At 40.2% G+C, this 22,358-nt stretch overlaps 1 protein-coding gene across 1 annotated transcript in view; it reads left to right on the top strand.

The window, feature by feature from the left end:
- Positions 1–312: 312 nt before the first annotated feature.
- noc3l (NOC3-like DNA replication regulator) overlaps positions 313–22,358 on the top strand; it is a 46,804-nt gene continuing 24,758 nt past the window's right edge. Inside the window, exons 1-7 of the mRNA XM_063071695.1 lie at positions 313–576; positions 6,402–6,609; positions 8,667–8,787; positions 9,220–9,377; positions 15,058–15,120; positions 19,820–19,950; positions 21,898–22,059. Coding sequence (XP_062927765.1) covers positions 568–576; positions 6,402–6,609; positions 8,667–8,787; positions 9,220–9,377; positions 15,058–15,120; positions 19,820–19,950; positions 21,898–22,059 — 852 coding nt within the window. The 5' untranslated portion in view covers positions 313–567. The remainder of the gene's footprint in view (positions 577–6,401; positions 6,610–8,666; positions 8,788–9,219; positions 9,378–15,057; positions 15,121–19,819; positions 19,951–21,897; positions 22,060–22,358) is intronic.

A 22,358-nucleotide genomic window follows, 5' to 3' on the forward strand; every position in this document is an offset into this window, starting at 1 on the left:
TCTGGGGTGCCTATCTAAGAGTTTATTTTTTTTATTTCATTAAATCTTCCTAATGTAATTGCTTCTACCACGATCCCTGGCAGGCAGCCACCACTGTCTAAAAATCTTTCCTTCAATCACCTTAAAATTATGCCCGCTCATATTCGTCAAATCTAAACAAAAAGATGAATTTATGAGTGCATGGGGGAATTAATGGGACGGTAGTTTTTCACACGGATGACCGGAGACAAGCGTTTTCCCGCAGGTGGAAGGAGGGGCCTGCTGAAAGATCCTTGCAATGAGACGCCTGCTCAGCGGCGCTGGGCGGGAGCAGACAACGCAACGCGTCGTCCGGCCCCCGGTGCTTGGACGCTGCCGGCGACCGTGGCACGTGGAGTTCTGGTTGCGCTCCGTCCCTAGCCTTGCCTGGCTGGTGCCGGACTTCTGGATGCAGTGACGGGGCACCGAGAGTATCTGTGTGCGGAAGCGAACGGACGGAGGCCCTGGTGAAGGCCGCATAGCCTGAGATCGCGGCGCCGACCTTTCCGTGAGCGGGAGGCCCAGGCACACGCTTCGAGTCGCGGCACAATGGGGCCGGTAAGGAAGCAGGGAACGGGTGGGAGTTGATTTAAAAAAAAATCCGCCGGACGGTAGCTGGGAGTGGGCAGCGAATGCGAGCGTGTCGCTGGTCGTTTGGGAGCAAGAGCTCTGGATAGGTCTAGGCTGGATCCCGGGGCAAGGGCCCGTGTGGCCGACACTTTAACGGGTGGGTCTTGGAGCCCGGAGAAGTGACGAGAGAGGCGGTCACTGAACGATGCTTGTCTTGATATAGCAAGATAAGTTCATAACAGAAACGCAGGAAACAGCGGTAAACAGAGATCAGGGTAGTGTATAATTGTCGGATGTTAATCGGAACAGTTTAGCAGACTTGGACAGGGGGAGCAGACCATGCCTGCAGTGTAATGGTATCTGACGGCATTAATGATAGCAATTGGGTGGCAGAGATGGGAGCACGTTTTTTTCTTGTTTTTCAGGCTGTTGCCTTCTCACCATCTAGTTCCTCCTTTGACAAATCTCCATGTATTCCAGCTAAGAGTTCTACAACATGAAACAGACTTAACGTCCACTATGTTGCCTATGCCCAATAACACATAAACCTTTTCTATCTACATACCTGCTAAATGTCTTTTAAATATTGTAATTGTACTTATCTCTATAGCTTGCTTTGGCAGCTCTTTCCATATACCCACCACCCCCTGTGAAACTTTCTCTTCAGGTCTATTTTAAATCTCACTACACTCACTTTAACTCTATATGTTGTAACTTTAGACAACTACTCTGGGCAGGTCTGTGAGTATTTACGCTCTCTATGCTAGCCCTTATTTTATATACCTCTGTAAGATCACCTTAAGCCTCTTTATGTTCCACAGGAAAAAGGCCCAGCCTCTCTTCAAGTCGAACAGTCATGGTAACATAATTGATCTTTCCTGCACCCCTTTCACCTTAATGTAAGTAGGTGACCAGAATTGCACACAATGTCATGGTCTCACTAATGACATGTATAGTTGCAATATGATGCCCCAAATCTTGTACTCATTGCCTTGACCGATTAAAACAAGTGTGCCAAGTGTTTTTTTCCATCTCCTTCTACCACTTTGAGGGAACTGCATACTGGGGTCTTTATGTTCTATGGCACTTTCTAGGGCTCTTATCATTTACTGTTCAGCTAAAATGCAACACTTCACATTTAAGTTCCACCTGCCTTGGTGGACTTCTCCATCTCAGATAATCTTTGCTTTTCACACCACCACCGATTTCAGTGATATTCGCAGAGATACTAACTACATTAATGATATCCATTCATTGAAATCATGATTGATCTACTGCATACCATTTTCCAACACTTTTCTGAAAAATCTTGAATGCCTTAATGTCCAGAAACCTTTTTGTGATTCTTATTTAATGAATGGCTGAGCCTTCACATTCCTCCATGGTAGAAAACTCAGAAGGTACATGGACCTTGAGAACTTTCTTCACATCTCAGTTGCAAACGTCTCACACCTCTACTTTGAAACTCTGACCCAGATCCTCAGCCAGGAGAAAAATTCTCTTCTAAATCTTAGAGAATATAGTGTCTTTTTATTCTGTCTTTCTTCATATGATAAATGTGCCATCGGTGACAATTATATTATTTTTATGTAAGGAGACCAATGCTGTACAAAATACCCCAGGTGTTAGTACCAATTCCCCATAATGCTTCCTCCTCATTGCACCCAGATGTTTTTGTAATAAAGGCCAGAACTCCACTTGTCCTTGTTTTCCACTTTTCACTATTGCACATTCGTGTTGGTTTTCCAAGATTTGTGTAAAAGTACACCCAGGTTCCTTTAAACATCAACCCCATCCTGTCACTGTCTATTTAACAAATGCTTAGTTTTTCTGTTATGTTCACAAAGACTTTTTTTACATATCCCTTGAAGTCTCTTCATATTTTTCACTATATTTACAGTCTTTAATGTCATCAACAAAACTTTGGAATATGATACTTAGACCCCTTGGTCAAATCACTGATCCCTGTGGTACCCGAACCATCTTAGCCTCCAACTTACAAGAGGTACCATTAATTTCTACACTTTGCTTTGTAACCATTGACCTATTCTAAAGCCTTGTTATTTATATTAATTCTCAAATCCATTCACTCTGTACAGGACCTTATTGAATGCCTTCCAAAAAATGAAATACATCACAGCTTCTGATATCCCGTTATTTGTTCTATACCTATCAATAGTTCCCTTTCTTCTTTCACTGTCCCTTAACTAGTGAGACTGCATTTGTTACCCTCTAATCCATAGGAGCATTCCCAGAATCTGCTAACCACATCACCTCTTTCAGAACTGTAAGTAATTTGCTCCTTAGGATTTATCAGCTTTGAAGCACAACAACGTCTATAATTTTAATCGCTTAGTTTTTCATTCTCAGATGTGGCAGTTTTTTTGTGTTTTCCATCAGGTAGTCTATTAAATCTGCCATTTAAAGTACTGTTTTCTCTGTATAGAGACCACATTTGCCCTTGCTAGCCTCTCCCTCTTTGTAAAAACCCCTAGAATGTTCTTCTGTTTCAGCAGTTTAATTTCATTTTCTATCTTGCCATTCTTTATCATTTTATAAATTACTTGGTTCTTCTTGACTGGGTTTTAAAATGCACCCAATCTTCAGGCTTACTGCTGTTTCAGGCAGTTTTATAAGCCCTTCCTAGGATTTAGCAGTATCTTTAATTTCTTTTGTTAGCCATGGGTATATTACTTCTCCTGTAGGATAGTTTAGGTAATACAATACCACACTAGGAAAGCAAGTTGGTGATCAACAGACAAGGAAGAGAACCAAAACTAAAAGAAGTTCTAGGCATCATCCAATCCTTCAGTCCAATGGGACTAAGTGTTTTGGAGATTATTGGCAAAAGGAGTATGCGAAACATTGTAATTGATGAGGCTACAAGGAGATTCAGCAGGACACTTGGCTATAGCTGCTTCATCTTTAAAGTGCCACAATATAGAAGTGTTACCATGCTGGACTGAAAAGATTAGAGATGATGTCAAATGTATTCAGTGGACCACAGCTTTAACAGACTTAACGACAGGAATTTATATTTTCAAAGGAAAAACTAGAGTGCACATTGTGTGCGAATGCACAATATCCATAACAAAGTAACCAAAAGCACCAATGGAGACTAATGGGGTTTGACATGTCTGTTACATGGATGTGTTAACATGATGATCAAAGTATAAAAACCAGGTACCCTATCAGTGTGTTAAAAAGGATGTTACAAATATTGTCAACAACTTGGATCGGAAAAAATGAATACATGATAAATTAGATGTACTTGATCCCACTGTCCAGTAATTTTCACTGAAAGTATTCACTAACCAAGTAACTTTTACATGTCAACATTTGAAGTTATGGCAAACTGTACATTCACCAATGGCTTCACATTCAAACACAAATGGGTCATTTTCAGCTTGGCTTGCTGTAGATTAGTGGCCGCCGACCGGTCGATCGTTGACCAGTAGATCCCGAAAAAGAAAGGAAAAATAAATACACAAATATTGTAATGTGAGCATTATAAAAATAAGTAATATTAGTTAGGATAATGGTAATATAGCAATACTGCCGCTACTGAAAGCTGTTTGTAAAGAGAGACTTTTTCCGGGTTGCAGGGTTTTAGTTCCGTTCTTTCTGCCCAGTGCGCATGTGTGTAGCTCCCCTGCCATGCACCGCGGTAGAAAAGACCAGAAGTAAAACCCCGCAACTCAGAAGCAACCTCTCTTTACAAACAGCTTTTCCTCAGCGGGGGTATTGCTATATTACCATCATCCTAAGTTGTATTAACTTATCTTTATAATGCTCACATTACAACACTTCTCCCCCTTTAAATTCCAACATTCCTCAAATGTAAATAACTGGGGAACAAAAAACAGTGGTGTCATTATCTTGCGTACCTCTGAAACTTGTACTAGTGTCTCAGTAACAGTTTACCAATACAGAACACCTGAAAAATGTGGCGGATTCAACATTCAGTCTAACAAAGGAAACTGTCCATTCAAATATTCAGTCTGTCAGGAGGTTTGCGAGGGCGCTGTGCTGCAACAGATGAAAATTATGAAATTAAGTACAGAAGCTGTCTTACTGACAGACACCTCACAGACTGTCTCAAACTGGCTGTCTGTAGTTATGAGCCAAATTTCAGGGAACTATCAGAAAGTATTCAGCCCCAGTCATCACACTGAGTGCAACAGTCAATTTTCATTCATTTATTTTTGGTGTTTAAATAAAATTAAATAATGAAGCATAGAATTAAAGGTGTTGTAATGTGAGCATTATAAGAATAAGTAATACTAATTATGATAATGGTAATATAGCAATACTCCTGTTACAGAAAGCTGTTTGTAAAGAGAGGTGGTTTCTGGGTTGCGGGGTTTTACTTCCGGTCTTTTCTGCCCGGTGCGCATGCGTGTGACTAACCGATTTAGTAGGTCGATCTTGCCTTTCACTAAGGCCGAGGTAGAGGATCTTGGGTTTAAAAAGGTTGGCGATCACTACTGTAGGTAGTTGGGTGCCACAACACTCAACTAATTTCAGTCTATGTTATCTAGCAGAGTGTGGTGCATCAGATTTCCTGATGAATATAAAGATAGGTGAAAATATAATTTGAAGCAGGCATAAAAGTATGTAAACAACAAGAATTCTGCAGATGCTGGAAATTCAAGCCACATACATCAAAGTTGCTGGTGAACGCAGCAGGCCAAGCAGCATCTGCAGGAAGAGGTGCAGTCGACATTTCAGGCCGAGACCCTTCGTCAGGACTTAGTCGACTGAAACGTCGATTGCACCTCTTCCTACAGATGCTGCTTGGCCTGCTGCGTCCACCAGCAACTTTGATGTATGAAAGTATGTAGCTAGGTTAATAAATGGTCAGATCAGTTGGGTAGATGAACTATAATGTAGGTAAATAAGAGATCCTCCACTTTAGTTTGAATAGTAGGAAAGCTACATGGTTGAGAGTCCTGGATACACTCAATCTTGAAGTACAATGTTAGCATGCAGATACTATATAAATTTAGAAAAATAAAAGATGTATTTTCTTTAATTATAGTGGGCGTGAAGTATAAAAATAAGGAAATCTTGCTACAACTCATAGGGCATTGATATGATTACATTTGGAACATTCCCTGCAATTTGGTCTGCTTTTTTAAAGAGGCAATTGAGAGAAGGTTCCAAGGTTGTTTCCCAGGAAGAACTAATGTGGAAAGGTTGAGCAATTCTGGTCTAAACTCGGAAGAATGAAAGGTGATTCTGTTGTGGGACTTGACAGAATAGATGCTGTGAGGATATTTCTCCCCTTGGGAGGAGAGGGGGGTGTGATCACTTTTTCTGGAGGGCATACATTGTTTCAGAAGAAGGAATTGTTTCTGACATACAAGGAAAAATTGTGAATCTTGGGAATTCTGTAACCCAGAGAGCTGTGGAGCCTGAATCATTACAAGTATTTAAGGCTGAGATAGTTCTCTGGGTTGCATGAGGGTGAGGAGTTTGGGAAGAAGTAGGAAAGTGAAGCTGAGGCCAAGATGAGACCGTCATCATTTTATTGACAGTAGACTCAACAGGTCCAGTGGCTCATTCTTGTTCCTATTTATTTTTATAAATAGGTCTTCATGCATCATCGTTTGAAAATTAACGAACAGTGGTGATTAAGTACACAGAATTTATCTTTAATGTTAATATTTGTACTGTCCCTTTTAATACAAAGGGTAAATTATATGAAACAAAACCATTTGCTGGTCAATGTGATCTTGATTGAATTAACTTACTGGGCTATCAGTTCGTTTCTCATGGATTTTAATCCTAATATCTGTCATTTATTACAGAGAAAAAATACAAAGAGAGTTCCAAATTTTCGAAGGCTGCTGAAAACAAGTAACGTTAAGCTTGCAAATAAACTGAAAAATAAGCAATATAAGCAGGAAAATGTGGCAAAGAAACACAGGAAAGAACTGAAGCAACTTCGGCAGGCTGCTCGAGATGTTTCAGCTAAAGTACCAAGGCCATTGGACCAGCCGAAAAGGAAAAGACCAGGCAAGTTACTTGATCTTAAATTGATGATTTTCGAGTCGGTGTAACATGTAATGAAGGTGGGAACGTGATATAGTAGAAATTGTCAAATTTCATCTAAATTAAATTATAGTAGTTTTACACTGATTTTTTTAGAATTAAAGAACAATGCATAATTATTCATTGGGCAGACTTTGCAGTTAGATTAGATTATGAGGACACGCAGTCCTCTTTGTCATTTAGTAATGCATGCATTAAGAAATGATACAATATTCCTCGGGTGTGATATCACAGAAACACAGGACAGACCAAGACTGAAAAATTAACAAAAACCACATAATTATAACATATAGTTACAACAGTGCAACAATACCATAACTTGATGAAGAACAGACCATGGCACAGTAAAAAAAGTTCAAAGTCTCTCAAGTCCCACATCTCACGCAGACAGGAGAAGGAAGAAAACTCTCCCTGCCATGCCCGACCACAGTCCGACTCTGAGTCGTCCGAAAACGTCGAGCTCTGATCAGCCCTCCAACACCGAGTACCGAGCACCATGTCTATCCGAACGCTTCGACCTCAACCTCGGTAGCCAGCAGCAGGCAAAGCCGGGGATTTTGAGGCCTTCCCTCCGGAGATTCTCTATCACACAGTAACAGCGGCAGCGAACCAGCATTTCAGAAATTTCTCCAGATGTTCCTCTGTGCTTTCACGTCTGTCTCCATCAAATCAGAATTGTCCACGTCCCCTATTTAACAGAAACGTTATCATTTCACTGGAGAGCTGCACACGCTGCGTCGCGCTGCCATCTTCTCCTCCCGCTTAATAGCTTACGAACAACTTTTAACTATGTGTAGAATCTTTTAATACTTGCAGACTTGGTCAGTATTCTGCGATGGTGTCCACCATAAAGTATCTATGTAGTAAGTGAGCAAAAAGGTTTCAAATGATTCTTTCAAAGAAACATAAAAAAACTAAAAAAAAATCTCCAGTAGTGGATTGATTCTGAAGGAGTAAGATTTAATAAGTAAAAATGCAAAATTTTTTGTATCATGTTTGACATTAATTATTAAACAGTAAAACTATAGATGCTGCCTGGCCTGCTGCGTTCACCAGCAACTTTGATGTATGTTGCTTGAATTTCCAGCATCTGCAGAATTCCTGTTGCTTGCGAGTAAAACTTAATAATCTGAATTGAATTGAACTCACATGCATGAGTAAAAATCTTTATGTAACATCTCCATCTGAATGTGCAATGTGCAAATTATAGTAATTAATAATATATAGTATGTACAAAGATATACAACAGAATAGTCAATATGGCCTGGTGGAAGAAGCTTCCCGGAGTCTGTTGATCCTGGCTTTAATGCTGCGGTACCGTTTCCCAGATGGTAGTAGCTAGAACAGTTTATGGTTGGGGTGACTTGGATTGGGGTAATTAGCACATTTAGGGCTTCTGTGATGTCGAATTAGCAGATTTTCTGGACTATTGGATGTTATTCATAATTTTATATTCAGAATAGTTAACTTGTCATTTAATAATTCAACACATTTCAATACACTTTTTTATAAGATGCTTTTAAAAACTATAAATCTCTGAACCCTGTAAATTTAAAGGAATCATAGGAATTGAGGCCCTGTTGAGTTAGGAGAGAATGCACAAATATTACTGGGAAAACCAGGTGCTGAAGCATTGGGATTTTTGAATATGTCAGATAGCAGATTGTTAGAATTTTAATTATACATTGTTGATAATCCATCCACCTTGCAATAGATCATAAATTTTTATCCCCCAGTATGTTTAATGAGTATGAGTGAATAAGTTCAGGAACTTTGTGCCTTGCATGACTTCAATGTAGCATCTGCTGTAAGATGTGCCATAGTACAGAACTGTGGAGGGCCAAGAGAAATCTGATAGCAGCTGTGGACTTCTTCACTTAGCTACTTTTCTTGCAGACTCTAGGCAGTGTGGTAAAAAGGTATGGTTATTTTTAGCAATTAGTCTAAACTCTAGCCAGCAACGTACAAAAGATCTTGCATGCGGATTATTAACCACTTGCATTGTCCATGTACATTCACAGATGAAGAGGAAGAAATGGATGAGGACCATCTTCCTTTAGATATGTTGGATGAGGACGACTTGGAATATATGCAAAGTATGGGTCAGAGTGCATTTTTTCTCTCCAGAGATCTTAATTCAAGGTATTTTTTTTAACTATTTTGTTCCACTTTTCATATCAGCATGCTGTGAATTGTGCACAACTCTATAGATTTTTGTTTAATAAACCATTCTTCTGGAATGCATCCCTTTAATAAGAGAATACATATTTGAGAATACTCATATTTGCTTTCCCAGTTTCTTCTGAGCAGTGTTCCACCTGTCAAATGTAAATTTAGTTCAAATTTTCTCTCAACGTTCTCCCGGCACTAACTGGCTTTCCTACAAGGTTCTTTTGATTAAACAGTTAAAAAATGTTATTCATTTTGTATTTTTAATTGCAGCTTTTAGTGATTCAGTGACGGTGAAATTAGTTTTAATGTACTTAGAAAATGTACCTTCTTGTGAGTCCAGAAGCGTAGTTCTGTTCTCTTGCACTTGCTATTGAGTTTTCGTACATTGTTGTTGTATTGCAGTGAACCCATCCATGTCAAAAGGAGAAAAAATGAAAATAAGGTAGCGCAGTACGAGAAAGTGCCAAGACACTTGGATACTGAACCTAATAAAGAACTTATCCACTTACTGCCTTTTAAAGATAAAGGAGGTATCATTCCTCGCTCAGTAGAAAAGCCTGGTAAGAATACTGTATATGTTTTTGTTCTGTCATTTAACATGAGCATTTTGTAAAAATTTCAGTTTTAATAAATATCGTCATTTGCTAGTTCATATAACTACAGAATAAGTACACAGTTCTATTGCTGTTAAGTAATTTCAGAGAAATCTAGTTAAGTAGTTACTATATGCAACACCTTATTTAAAATGACTTTAATATTGTAAAAGTTCAACAAACAAGTCAGCTGCCAATTAAAAGTTGCTACATTAAAATTATTTTTGATAAGGTTTGCATTGTGTTTACAAACACAAGATCCTTGTTATACAAAATCCATAGGAGCTAAAATGTAAATGAACTCTTAAGAGTGGGGTGACCAAAAAATGAGCAATAAGAGCCCTTTTTAAAAAGGATAGATGAGCAAGTTTGGAAAGAAAATTCCAGGGAATGGGGTCTCAGTTTCAGAAGGTGTATCGTAAACCCCCGGTCTGCAGAAAGTGGTGGAGTGCAGGATTGTAGAAGTGAAGAGATCAGGTTTGCACACTAAGTGAAGAAGAGGTGGTACAGTTGGTGCAATTTGAACACATTTGATCTTAAGTTAGAGCAATTAGGATATTGAGCCAATGTAGGAGAGTGATGATTGCAATAATATGTGTAAGGCAGTGCAAGGTAGGATAAATGCACTGCTGGTGATGGTGGTGGAGGCTGATACAGTGGGGTCTTTTAAGAGACTCTTAGATAAATACATGGAGCTTAGAAAAATAGAGGGCTATGCAGTAGGGTAATTTTAGGCAGTTTGTTCTGTAAGATCATGGGCCGAAGGGCCAGCTATGTGCTATGGATTTCTGTTCTAAAAGAAAAAAGTTGATTTGCGGTGTATGGATGCTCGTGAGTTGGTCAAGTGAACACTGGAGTAATCATCTAGAGGTATTGGAGGTATGAATAAAGTATTGGTCTGAGATAAGGTGCCAAGGGTGGTAAACCTGTGATGGAAAGGATAGTTGAGCAGGGGCTCAACTTGAGGGTCCTACAGTGTCATTGGGATATAATTTGATGTCAGTAAAGAAGAGGGAGTTTAGCTTAGAATAAGAGGATGTAATTTGTGTTGGGAGTTATAAATGCTGATCTTAAATGTTTTCTGAAGACTGGAGACTGAGTAGTAGGTTTATGACCAGTAAGTTCATGTCTTATACAGTTTAGCTAAATTCAGCTGACTCAGAAGGACGAAAAATGATTTATGGAGGGTTTCAGAAGCAATGATAGGTTGAGAAGAAATCAGTTGGTTAGATACTGGATAAGTGGCTCATAGCATTTACCCTGTTAGTCACTCTCAGTACTGTAAACCATCAAATTATAGCATATATATTGATTTTATTCTCTCTTATGGGGATTGAATGTCATCCCACAAATCTGTAGTGTGTGTAAGTCAAGGGGAATAATTTACCACTGTCTTAATCATGGAGGATAGGACAATCTTGGTGCTTTGGTATGGGCAAAAATCTGATTGCTCACTCCCTTGGCTGAATATGGCAAGAGTTAGTCATAGAGTCATACAACATGACAATATAGTCTTTGACCTACCAAGTCCCATGTTGACCATCATGAACCCATTGATAGTAATCTTTCACAAATCCTCTTTTTTTATATTACCCATTGATTTTCCCTTACCTATAGTACTGAGCAAAAGTCTTAGACACATTATAGCTAGGGTACCCAATACTTTTGCATAATAGTGTATTTGTCAAAGCAGAGCGGAGAGCGAGTTTGTAAATCTGGCAGAAGCAAAAAATGTTGGGAATGGTGAGGGTGGAGCACTGCGGGGAGGGGCAAGGCGCAGGTGATGTGGATGCGGACATACCCAGCCCTGAGACACCAGGCAAGGTCATTTGATTACAAATAATTGTTGATATATACTCTTGTGTTTTGGATCATTGTCTTGTTGCATCACCCAACTTCTATTAAGTTTTAGGTGAGGGACCGCTACCCTGACATTCTCCTCTAAAATGCCTACCATTTTGAATTCATTGTTCCCTCAATGATTGCAAGCTGTCCAGGATTTGAGGCAGCAAAGCAGCTGCAAATCATGATGCTTCCTTCCTCAATGTGTCACAGTTGGGATGAGGTTTTGGTGTTGGTGTGCATTTCTGCCATGAAGTTCAACTTCTGTCTCATCTGTCCACAGAACGTTGTCCCAGAAATGTTGTGGAACATCCTGGTGGTCTTTCGCAAACTTGAGACATGTAGCAATGCTTTTTTTTTAAGACAGCAGTGGTTTCCTCCATGGTGTTCTAACACCATTCTTTTCAGTGGCCTTTTGCTGTTAACCTTGGGTTCTTTTTCACTTCCTTCAGCATTGCACGTTGTGCTCTTGGTGTGATCCTTGCATGATACCCACTCCTAGGGAGAGTCGCAACAATACTGAATTTTCTCCATTTGGAGACAATTTCTCTTACTGGGGACTGATGAACACAGAGGTCTTTAGAAATGCTTTTGTAGCCTTTTTCAATTTCATGCATCTCTACAATTCTTCTAAGGTCTCCTTAAAGTTGTCTTGATCAAGGCATGATGTACATAACAGACTCTCCTGAGAAGAGCAGGCTCTGACAGTAATCTGACTTTGTGTGTGCCTTTTTTATAGGACACGTCACCTCTACAACCCACACCTCCAATCTTATCTCATTGATTGGAACACCCAACTCCAAATAGCTTTTGTAGAAGACATGACCCCAGAGGTTCACACACTTCTTTGAACCTAGGCTGTGATTGTTTTAATGGTGCACTCAGTATTGACGAAAAGAAGAACAGTTGTTAATGTGTTATTAGTTAGGCAGATTGTGTTTGTCTATTATTGTGACAGATAAAGATCAGACCACATTTTATGAGTAATTAATGGAGAAAAGTGGGTAATTGCAAAGGGTTCACAAACTACTACTTGCAACTGTATGTGCGAAAGGCTTTTGCACAGTGGGGTAAATTGAGGTAGCTAATTTACCGACTGAGCAGCACATCTGGGATTTGGGAGGAAACCAGAGCACCTGAGAGAAGCCCCCCACCATCACCACAGCCTCACCAACCTTTTAGCTAATGTTCAGTTTCTGGAAAATAAAATTGAAGACCTCAGAGCAAGGCAGTATCAGAGAGAGATTGGGCTGTTTACTCTGCTTTATAGAGACTTGACCCATTCCCAGTATTTCAGCCTGGGGGTTCCTCAACCACTACATGGACTTGATGTGGTATTAATCACCAAGCTTCTAATCCTGGGCTTCTATATCTTCTTCTGCAATTGGATTATCGACTTCCTCATTGAGTGATCACAGTTAGAACAGACCAGTTATGGCACCTTGCTTATATGATGCATGTTAGCCCACTGCTCTACACTTAAGACTGGCTAAGCATGATTTAAAAGCACAATTCAAATGCCACTTATAAATTCCAAATGATATCATTGTTGTTAGTAAAATCACAGAGGGCAACAAAGAGGTGTACAAGAGAAAGATGGATCAGCTGGTTGAGTGGTGTTTCGCCAACACAGTCGGCGTCATTAAGGCCATGGAATTGATTGTGGGCTTCAGGAAAGGGAAGTTGGGAGAATTCTACGCATCGGTCCTCATTGAGGAGTCAACGGTGAAAAGAGACAGCGTTAAGATCCTGAGTGTCAACATCTTTGAGGATCTGCCTGGGCTCAACACTAATGCTGTCACGAAGAAGGCATGCCAGTGGCTTTACTACCTTAAGACTGAGGATGTTTGATATGTCACCAAACACTCTTGCAAGTTTCTATAGATATATGGTGGAGGGTATTCTGACTGGTTGCATTGCAGCCTGGTATGGAACCTCCAATGCACATGATCACAAAAGGCTGCAGAGGGCTGGAAACTCAGCTAGCTCTATCGCAGTCACATTCCACCTCACCATCAAGGACGTGTTCAAAGCCGGTGCATCAAGAAAGTAGCTTACATCATTATAGACCCTCATCATCTGGGGCATGTCCACTTGTTACTGCTGTCAGGGAAAAGATATGGGAGCCTGAAGTCCCACCCTCAATCGACTCAGGAGCAGCAACTTATCCACTGTCAGATTTCTGAATAGTTCATTTATAACAATTTTATGTCTTTGCAATATAATGCTGCCACAAAGCAACAGATCTGATTACCATTCTGAAACTCCACACAAAGTTAAAGCCAAGTTCATTGTCATATACACAAATATGAAAAACTAACTACCGCAGCATCACAAGAAAAGCATAGATTAATCATAAATTGTACACATTTTTAAAAAAAAGAATGCAATTAGCATAAAAAGCCAATTTTACTATTGTTCAGGGTGGACGTAGTTTACTATAGTGGTTATTAGGGTTTTGCTGGTTGGCCAAGAAAATAATGGTTCAAGGGAAGTATCTGTTCTTGAACTAATTGCTGGAGCAATGAGACAGCAGTTCTAGCTGAGTCACTGCACTTCTTGCTCAGGGAAAAAAATTAAAGACTTTGACAAAGAGGGTTGTATTTTAGGTAAAAGTTACTAAATCCAGATGAGTGGGGTCTATAAAAGGCTTTCAGATGAGTGCATAAGGTAGAATATGATTTGGAATTTAAGTCAAGCCTACAGCACTTTGGTAATTATGTTCATTGCATGTTGCAAGTTGCAAGATCGCTCCCTACACGACTCCCTTGTCCATTCGTCCCCCCCATCCCTCCCCACTGATCTCCCTCCTGGCACTTATCCGTGTAAGTGGAACAAGTGCTATACATGCCCTTACACTTCCTCCCTTACCACCATTCAGGGCCTCAAACAGTCCTTCCAGGTGAGGCGACACTTCACCCGTGAGTCGGCTGGGGTGATATACTGCGTCCGGTGCTCCCGATGTGGCCTTTTATATATTGGCGAGACCCGACGCAGACTGGGAGACCGCTGTGCTGAACACCTACGCTCTGTCCGCCAGAGAAAGCAGGATCTCCCAGTGGCCACACATTTTAATTCCACATCCAATTCCCATTCTGACGTGTCTATCCACGGCCTCCTGTACTGTAAAGATGAAGCCACACTCAGGTTGGAGGAACAACACCTTATATTCCATCTGGGTAGCCTCCAACCTGATGGGATGAACATCGACCTCTCCAACTTCCGCTAATGCCCCACCTCCCCCTCGTACCCCATCTGTTATTTATTTTTATACACACATTCTTTCTCTCACTCTCCTTTTTCTCCCTCTGTCCCTCTGAATATACCCCTTGCCCGTCCTCTGGGTTCCCCCCGCCCCTTGTCTTTCTTCCCGGACCTCCTGTCCCATGATCCTCTTGTATCCCTTTTGCCAATCACCTGTCCAGCTCTTGGCTCCATCCTTCCCCCTCCTTCCCCCTCCTGTCTTCTCCTATCATTTTGGATCTCCCCCTCCCCCTCCAACTTTCAAATCTCTTACTCACTGTTCCTTCAGTTAGTCCTGACGAAGGGTCTCGGCCTGAAACGTCGACTGTACCTCTTCCTAGAGATGCTGCCTGGCCTGCTGCGTTCACCAGCAACTTTGATGTGTGTTGCTTGAATTTCCAGCATCTGCAGAATTCCTGTTGTTTGCAAGTTCAAATATTTGTTTTGTATTTCAAATTTCTTAGTACCTTTTCACTAAAAACTTCTGTGCAGAAATATCCCCTTTTGTCATAACTTGTCTAATTAACTACACAGATACTAACTGCATGTTTTTTTTTACTAGTTGCAATGGAGGAGGAGGAAGAAGAGGAAGAAACGACTGATGTAGTTCAACAGCATGAGGAAGGTAAGAATCTGATATACATATCAGTCAAGTACTTAAAAGGATCTTTACACTGCTCTGTTACATTTAAACTTCACATTTGCAAAGATTGTTATACCATTTTGCTAGCATGGTTCGGGACGGTTTAAACTAATTTGCGAGGGTGATGGGACCCAGAGCCATAGAGCAGTGAAAGAAGTGCATGGAGTAAAGCCAGATCTAACATACAAAGAGGCTTTGAGGAAAGAGAAGCAGAATAAATGGTGTAAAGACAGTAAGGTAGAAGGGCTGAAATGTGTGTACCTCAATGCAAGAAGCATCAGGAACAAAGGTGATGAACTGAGAGCTTGGATACATACATGGAATTATGATGTAGTGGCCATTACAGAGACTTGGCTGGCACCAGGGCAGGAATGGATTCTCAATATTCCTGGATTTCAGTGCTTTAAAAGGGATAGAGAGGGCGGAAAAAGGGGAGGAGGGGTGGCATTACTGGTCAGGGATACTATTACAGCTACAGAAAGGGTGGGTAATGTAGCAGGATCCTCTTTTGAGTCAATATGGGTGGAAGTCAGGAACAGGAGCAGTTACTCTATTGGGGGTATTCTGTAGGCTCCCTGGTAGCAGCAGAGATACAGAGGAGCAGATTGGGAGGCAGATTTTGGAAAGGTGCAAAAATAACAGGGTTGTTATCATGGGTGACTTTAACTTCCCTAATATTGATTGGCACCTGATTAGTTCCAAGGGTTTAGATGGGGCAGAGTTTGCTAAGTGTGTCCAGGACGGATTCCTGTCACAGTAAGTGGACAGGCCGACCGGGGGAATGCCATACTAGATCTAGTACTAGATAATGAACTGGGTCAGGTCACAAATCTCTCAGTGGGTGAGCATCTGGGGGTCAGTGACCACCGCTCCCTGGCCTTTAGCATTATCATGGAAAAGGATAGAATTAGAGAGGACAGGAAAATTTTTAATTGGGGAAAGGCACATTATGAGGCTATAAGGCTAGAACTTGCGCATGTGAATTGGGATGATGTTTTTGCAGGGAAATGTACTATGGACATGTGGTCAATGTTTAGAGGTCTCTTGCAGGATGATAGGGATAAATTTGTCCCGGTGAGGAAGATAAAGAATGGTAGGGTGAAGGAACCATGGGTGACAAGTGAGGTGGAAAATCTAGTCAGGTGGAAGAAGGTAGCATACATGAGGGTTAGGAAGCAAGGATCAGATGGGTCTATTCAGGAATATAGGGAAGCAAGAAAAGAGCTTAAGAAGGGGCTGAGAAGAGCAAGAAGGGGGCATGAGAAGGCCTTGGCGAGTAGGGTAAAGGAAAACCCCAAGGCATTCTTCAATTATGTGAAGAAAAAAAGGATGACAGGAGTGAAGGGAGGACTGATTAGAGATAAAGGTGGGAAGATGTGCCTGGAGGCTGTGGAAGTGAGCGAGGTCCTCAATGAATACTTCTCTTCGGTATTCACCAATGAGAGGGAACTTGATGATGGTGAGGACAATATGAGTGAGGTTGATGTTCTGGAGCACGTTGATATTAAGGGAGAGCAGGTGTTGGAGTTGTTAAAATACATTAGCACATATAAGTCCCCGGGGTCTGACGGAATATTCCCCAGGCTGTTCCACGAGGTGAGGGAAGAGATTGCTGAGCCTCTGGCTAGGATCTTTATGTCCTTGTTGTCCATGGGAATGGTACCGGAGGATTGGAGGGAGGCGAATGTTGTCCCCTTGTTCAAAAAAGGTAGTAGGGATAGTCCAGGTAATTATAGACCAGTGAGCATTACGTCTGTGGTGGGACAGCTGTTGAAAAAGATTCTTAGAGATAGGATCTATAGGCATTTAGAGAATCATGGTCTGATCAGGGACAGTCAGCATGGCTTTGTGAAGGGCAGATCGTGTCTAACAAGCCTGATAGAGTTCTTTGAGGAGGTGACCAGGCATATAGATGAGGGTAGTGCAGTGGATGTAATCTAAATGGATTTTAGTAAGGCATTTGACAAGGTTCCACACGATAGGCTTATTCAGAAAGTTAGAAGGCATGGGATCCAGGGAAGTTTGGCCAGGTGGGTTCAGAATTGGCGTGCCTGCAGAAGGCAGTGCGTGGTGGTGGAGGGAGTACATTCAGATTGGAGGATTGTGACTAGTGGTGTCCCACAAGGATCTGTTCTGGGACCTCTACTTTTCGTGATTTTTATTAATGACCTGGATGTGGGGGTAGAAAGGTGGGTTGGCAAGTTTGCTGACGACACAAAGGTTTGTGGTGTTGTAGATAGTGTAGAGGATTGTCAAAGATTGCAGAGAGACATTGATAGGATGCAGAAGTGGGCTGAGAAGTGGCAGATGGAGTTCAACCCGGAGAAGTGTGAGGTGGTACACTTTGGAAGGACAAACTCCAAGGCAGAGTACAAAGTAAATGACCGATACTTGGTAGTGTGGAGGAGCAGAGGGATCTCAGGGTGCATGTCCACAGGTCCCTGAAAGTTGCCTCACAGGTGGATAGGGTAATTAAGAAAGCTTATGGGGTGTTAGCTTTCATAAGTCGAGGGATAGAGTTTAAGAGTTGTGATGTAATGATGCAGCTCTATAAAACTCTGGTTAGGCCACACTTGGAGTACTGTGTCCAGTTCTGGTCACCTCACTATAGGAAGGATGTGAAAGCATTGGAAAGGGTACAGAGGAGATTTACCAGGATGCTGCCTGGTTTAGAAAGTATGCATTATGATCAGAGATTAAGGGAGCTAGGGCTTTACTCTTTGGAGAGAAGGAGGATGAGAAGAGACATGATAGAGGTGTACAAGATAATAAGAGGAATAGATAGAGTGGATCGCCAGCGCCTCTTCCCCATGGCACCACTGCTTAATACAAGAGGACATGGCTTTAAGGTAGGGGGTGGGAAGTTCAAGGAGGATATTAGAGGAAGGTTTTTTACTCAGAGAGTGGTTGGTGCGTGGAATGCACTGCCTGAGTCAGTGGTGGAGGCAGATACACTAGTGAAGTTTAAGAGACTACTAGACAGGTATATGGAGGAATTTAAGGTGGGGGCTTATATGGGAGGCAGGGTTTGAGGGTCGGCACAACATTATGGGCCGAAGGGCCTGTACTGTGCTGTACTATTCTATGTTCTATATATTATTTAATTAGCTTAAGAATTATGCCACAAATCCTAAAGTAGTCAAAATTTGAATGCTTTTTGTTTGAGAAAGAAATCAGAAACTGCAAGGCGTTCCACAAAATTAAAAACCTTTATAATGAAGTAAGTTGTGTTGTCACCAGTTGAATGCAAAATGGTAAAGGGTCAAGTAAGAAGCTAAACTTTCTTGCTGGTATCATTTTGGTGATTGGAACGAGGAACTGTTCCTGCATTACCTTCCATAATGTTATATAATTCTCAGTACCTAATCAGACTCACATTTCAAGTGTATGGAGCATTTGTTTCATTTATTGAAGGGATATGTTTTTATTGAATCTTTTTCCTGTTGGTCTTGGTTAATCTTTTGGAAAAATTGCTAATATTAGCTCAGGTATAGCTTTGACACAGCTGTCTTGACATGTCTATCCAATCTTGAAGGTCTAATATAATTAAAATGTTCAAGCTCATTGTTAGCAATAAATTTTAAAATAGACTTTTAAGTAGTTTTCAGATTTAATGCGATGTTCCATCAACATGAAAATTGCACAGTTCTTGTTTATCCATCTCAGTATAGTTATAAGGTTAGGGTTAAGCCATCTCATCAGCTCCCTTCCCAACACAATTTCTGCAACTTAGAGTTAGTTATACAGGTTTCCCCTGCTATCCGAATGTAGAGCATTCCTATGAAACCGTCTGTAAGCCAAAATGGCGTAAAGCGAAGGAGCAGTTACCATTAGTTTATATGGGAAATTTTTTTGAGCATTCCCAGACCCGAAAAATAATCTATCAAATCATACCAAATAGCGCATAAAATCTAAAATAACACTAATATATAGTAAAAGCAGGAATGATATGATAAGTACACAGCCTATATAAAGTAGAAATAATGTATGTACAGTGTAGTTTCACTTATCAGAATCGGGAAGTTTGAGCCAAAATCGTTTTGTCGAAAAAAGTCGGCACGTACACGCATTTGCACGTCACGCATGCGCACACACCTGCCCGCGCAAGGCTTCATGGTCATGGTAGTCTTTCTTGGGGTAAACACAAGTTTAAAGCGAGCGTCTTTTTTCATAGAAGTGAAAATCCTCTCTGTTAGCGAAAACAGGTACTAATGTAGGTCTTTCGTAAAAGCGAAATGTCGTAAAGAGAACGTTCGGAAAGCGGGGGACACCTGTATTTAAAAACCACCCATAAATGCCCAGTACCATCATCAACTTTCCCAAAGACTTGCAGCCTTGCCATTAATCCCAATTCAGTTTGTCATCAAGGACATTTTATTCATTTCTCTCTTCTCCACCTAAACCATTATTAAGACTGGACTCTTCTAGTGCTTCCTATTTGTGTCATATTGACAGTTGCTAGTGTTGTTGAGATTCTATTGTGGTTTTTAGTAATTTATTTTAAACCTTAACCTTCTTAAAGGATGATCAGTCTTGAGTTTCTATTTTGTGGCATGAGATTTGTGATTAACAAGCATAATTTTTTTATTAATTTCTAATTCTAATCAATGTAGAAATGTGCTTCCAGCAATTTTTTAAAAATATGGATATTTTGTTTGTCTCTGACTTCCTTTTCAATTAGTTGCTGCAGTGCAGCCTCTTCAAATGTTGACCACAGAGGAGAGATTGCTGCTGAGAAGGAAGACTTTGGAAGATAAAAAGATTCGCATTGCCAGTTTGGCCTCGTCAATTTTGACTGCACCAGAAAACAATGTAAGTACCTCAGTGTTTTATGGAAAATCTCGGCTGTGACGTTGATGAAGTGAGAACTCCTTCTTAGGTGTACAAGCATTCTGGATAGACTTCATAATCGGAAGTCTTAAAAGTAAATTACCGGACCATTTTGATTTTTATGCTGGCATTGCAAAAGTAGGTTGGGACTATTTTTGAACTTGTGTGTCATACCTTCATAAGTATTAACTTTATCTAACTTTATGTCATTGATGAAGCCTTTATTCTTCTGTCATATGTTCTGTCTGCCTACATGTCACATTGTGTTCAATGTATTGTCGAGTATTTTAGGATATTTTATTATCAAGAAGCTCTTACTACAAGTTTTGCCTCTTAAATTTTGAGCTTTTTGTTGCTTTTCCATAATATCTTTGAATAAGCATTGCATTATCATTCCAACCATTGCCAACAAACTGATCAACTTTTTCTGGATTTTATCTGTCAGCCGTTAGCAGTGTTTTCTATTTTCTATTGTTGTTGTACATGTATAGTATTGTCGCTGCTGTTACTCATTTATAATTTTACCTTTGCCTTTCATTTATTTTCATTTTGTTAACATCATTATTTTCATCATTTTCTCTATTGTTGCCTGTGTTCTTAGTGTGTTTTTCGTTTGCTTTAAATATTGCAATTGTTTGTATTTATTTAAGGTATTTCTTTTACTTGCTAGTTTAATCTTTTAAGTGAAATATTTTAAAATATTCACCTGTGGCAAATATATCTATAGACTCGTGTTGTTGAGATTGGCCACTGCGCAGTCCTTATGGAAACAGGGTGTATCCCTTTATAATGTGGTGAGATGATACCATATTCCTAAATGGCAGCTTAAAAATGTGCAAGTTTTGAGAGTTGTGGGCAATTCCCAGCATCAGAAATGTACCCACTCCAATCTGTAACCACATTCTAGTAAACATTCATTTCCTGTACTATCATCTCACCATGTCTGCGATATGCGCTACCTAGGTTACTTAAGTAGAAACTTCTAATGTTCTGTACCACCAAGGAAGGCAAGGGCAGCAGACGTGTGGCAGTCCCCAGCCTGCACATTCTCCTCTACATTGCATGCCGTCCTGGGTTAGAAATGCATTGCTTTTCCATCATTATCATGGGATTTAAATTCTGGAGTTCCCTACTCCATGGCATTGTGAAATACCTTCACCAGGAGGGCCTCAGTGATTTAAGAATATGGCTCACCACTGCCATTACTTGAAGACATAATTAAGAATGGGCAGCAAATGCTAGCTTTGCCAGTATCACCTGTGTCCTGAAAAACAAATTGGAAGCAAAATTTAACCCAGCACAAGTATCATTGTGCAGATTTCCTACAATTGAAAGATAATTGTCAAGACTACATAGTCCCATGCTGGACTCGGGAAAAGTTTACAAGGAGTCCAGCATGGGAGTGCAATTAGGAGAATAGCTACAGGTACTTGACCAATGCGTGTATAGAATTCCTGAAATTGCTGGCAGTTGACACAAGAAAATGATAAATTTCTCCAGCCGTTCTTGACTGTGGCTTTCATTTAGCACAAGGAAATGAAGTTGAATGGTGTGATTCACTGTTTCCATTAAATGTGCTGTCAGTGAGCCATTAATTAGAAACATCAATGTATCTGTAGCTCTCCTGTTATACATGGTGGAATTTTCAGAACTAAATAATAGAATAATGTATTGGGAGCTGAGATAATTGGCATCCAGTCATCTCTTGTGTACCTCTAATACTGGTTTCAATGTCATATAACTCCTGGAGTAAATTTTAAACATTGTTCGATGATTCCATAATTTGTGTAGTTTGGAGAAGTTAATTTTAACAAAATGGATATGAACCAAAATAGTATCAATGTGCAAGAACATCAATATGAATGAGTATATCTTTAATTTTGAAAAGATACCAGTTTTATACCAAATTTAAAACATTACCCTTTTCAGATTAAACAGTTGAAGGAGCTACGTTCAATGTTAATGGAAACTGATCCGCATGTTGCAGTAACAGTGAGAAAATTAGTGATGGTTTCTTTGTTAGAGGTCTTCAAAGATATCACACCATCATACAGGATACGGCCTTTAACTGAAGTTGAGAAGACAGCAAAGGTATTTGATAAATTTGTTGAAAGGGAAAGCTACTTGGTGTTTTATTGTTATGCCTTGTCATAATCATTCTGCCAGTAAGTTTATTTATTATGTGATAACCCTTTATTTTTCAGTTTTGTATTTTCACATTATCAAAATAAAATGATAGTAGAAAAGATTATAAAAATGATTTTTTTGAGTCATTGGTTTACATTAACATGTTTCCAGTTTTCTATTTACAGCTATTGATTTTTTCCTAACTTTTTTTAAGTCTGCTTCTGTTTTCTCATAGTTTTCCAGTTATGTTTAAATAATTTAAA

Source organism: Mobula hypostoma, chromosome 19 (genome assembly GCF_963921235.1).
Source record: "Mobula hypostoma chromosome 19, sMobHyp1.1, whole genome shotgun sequence".
NCBI classification, from domain to species: Eukaryota; Metazoa; Chordata; class Chondrichthyes; order Myliobatiformes; family Myliobatidae; genus Mobula; species Mobula hypostoma.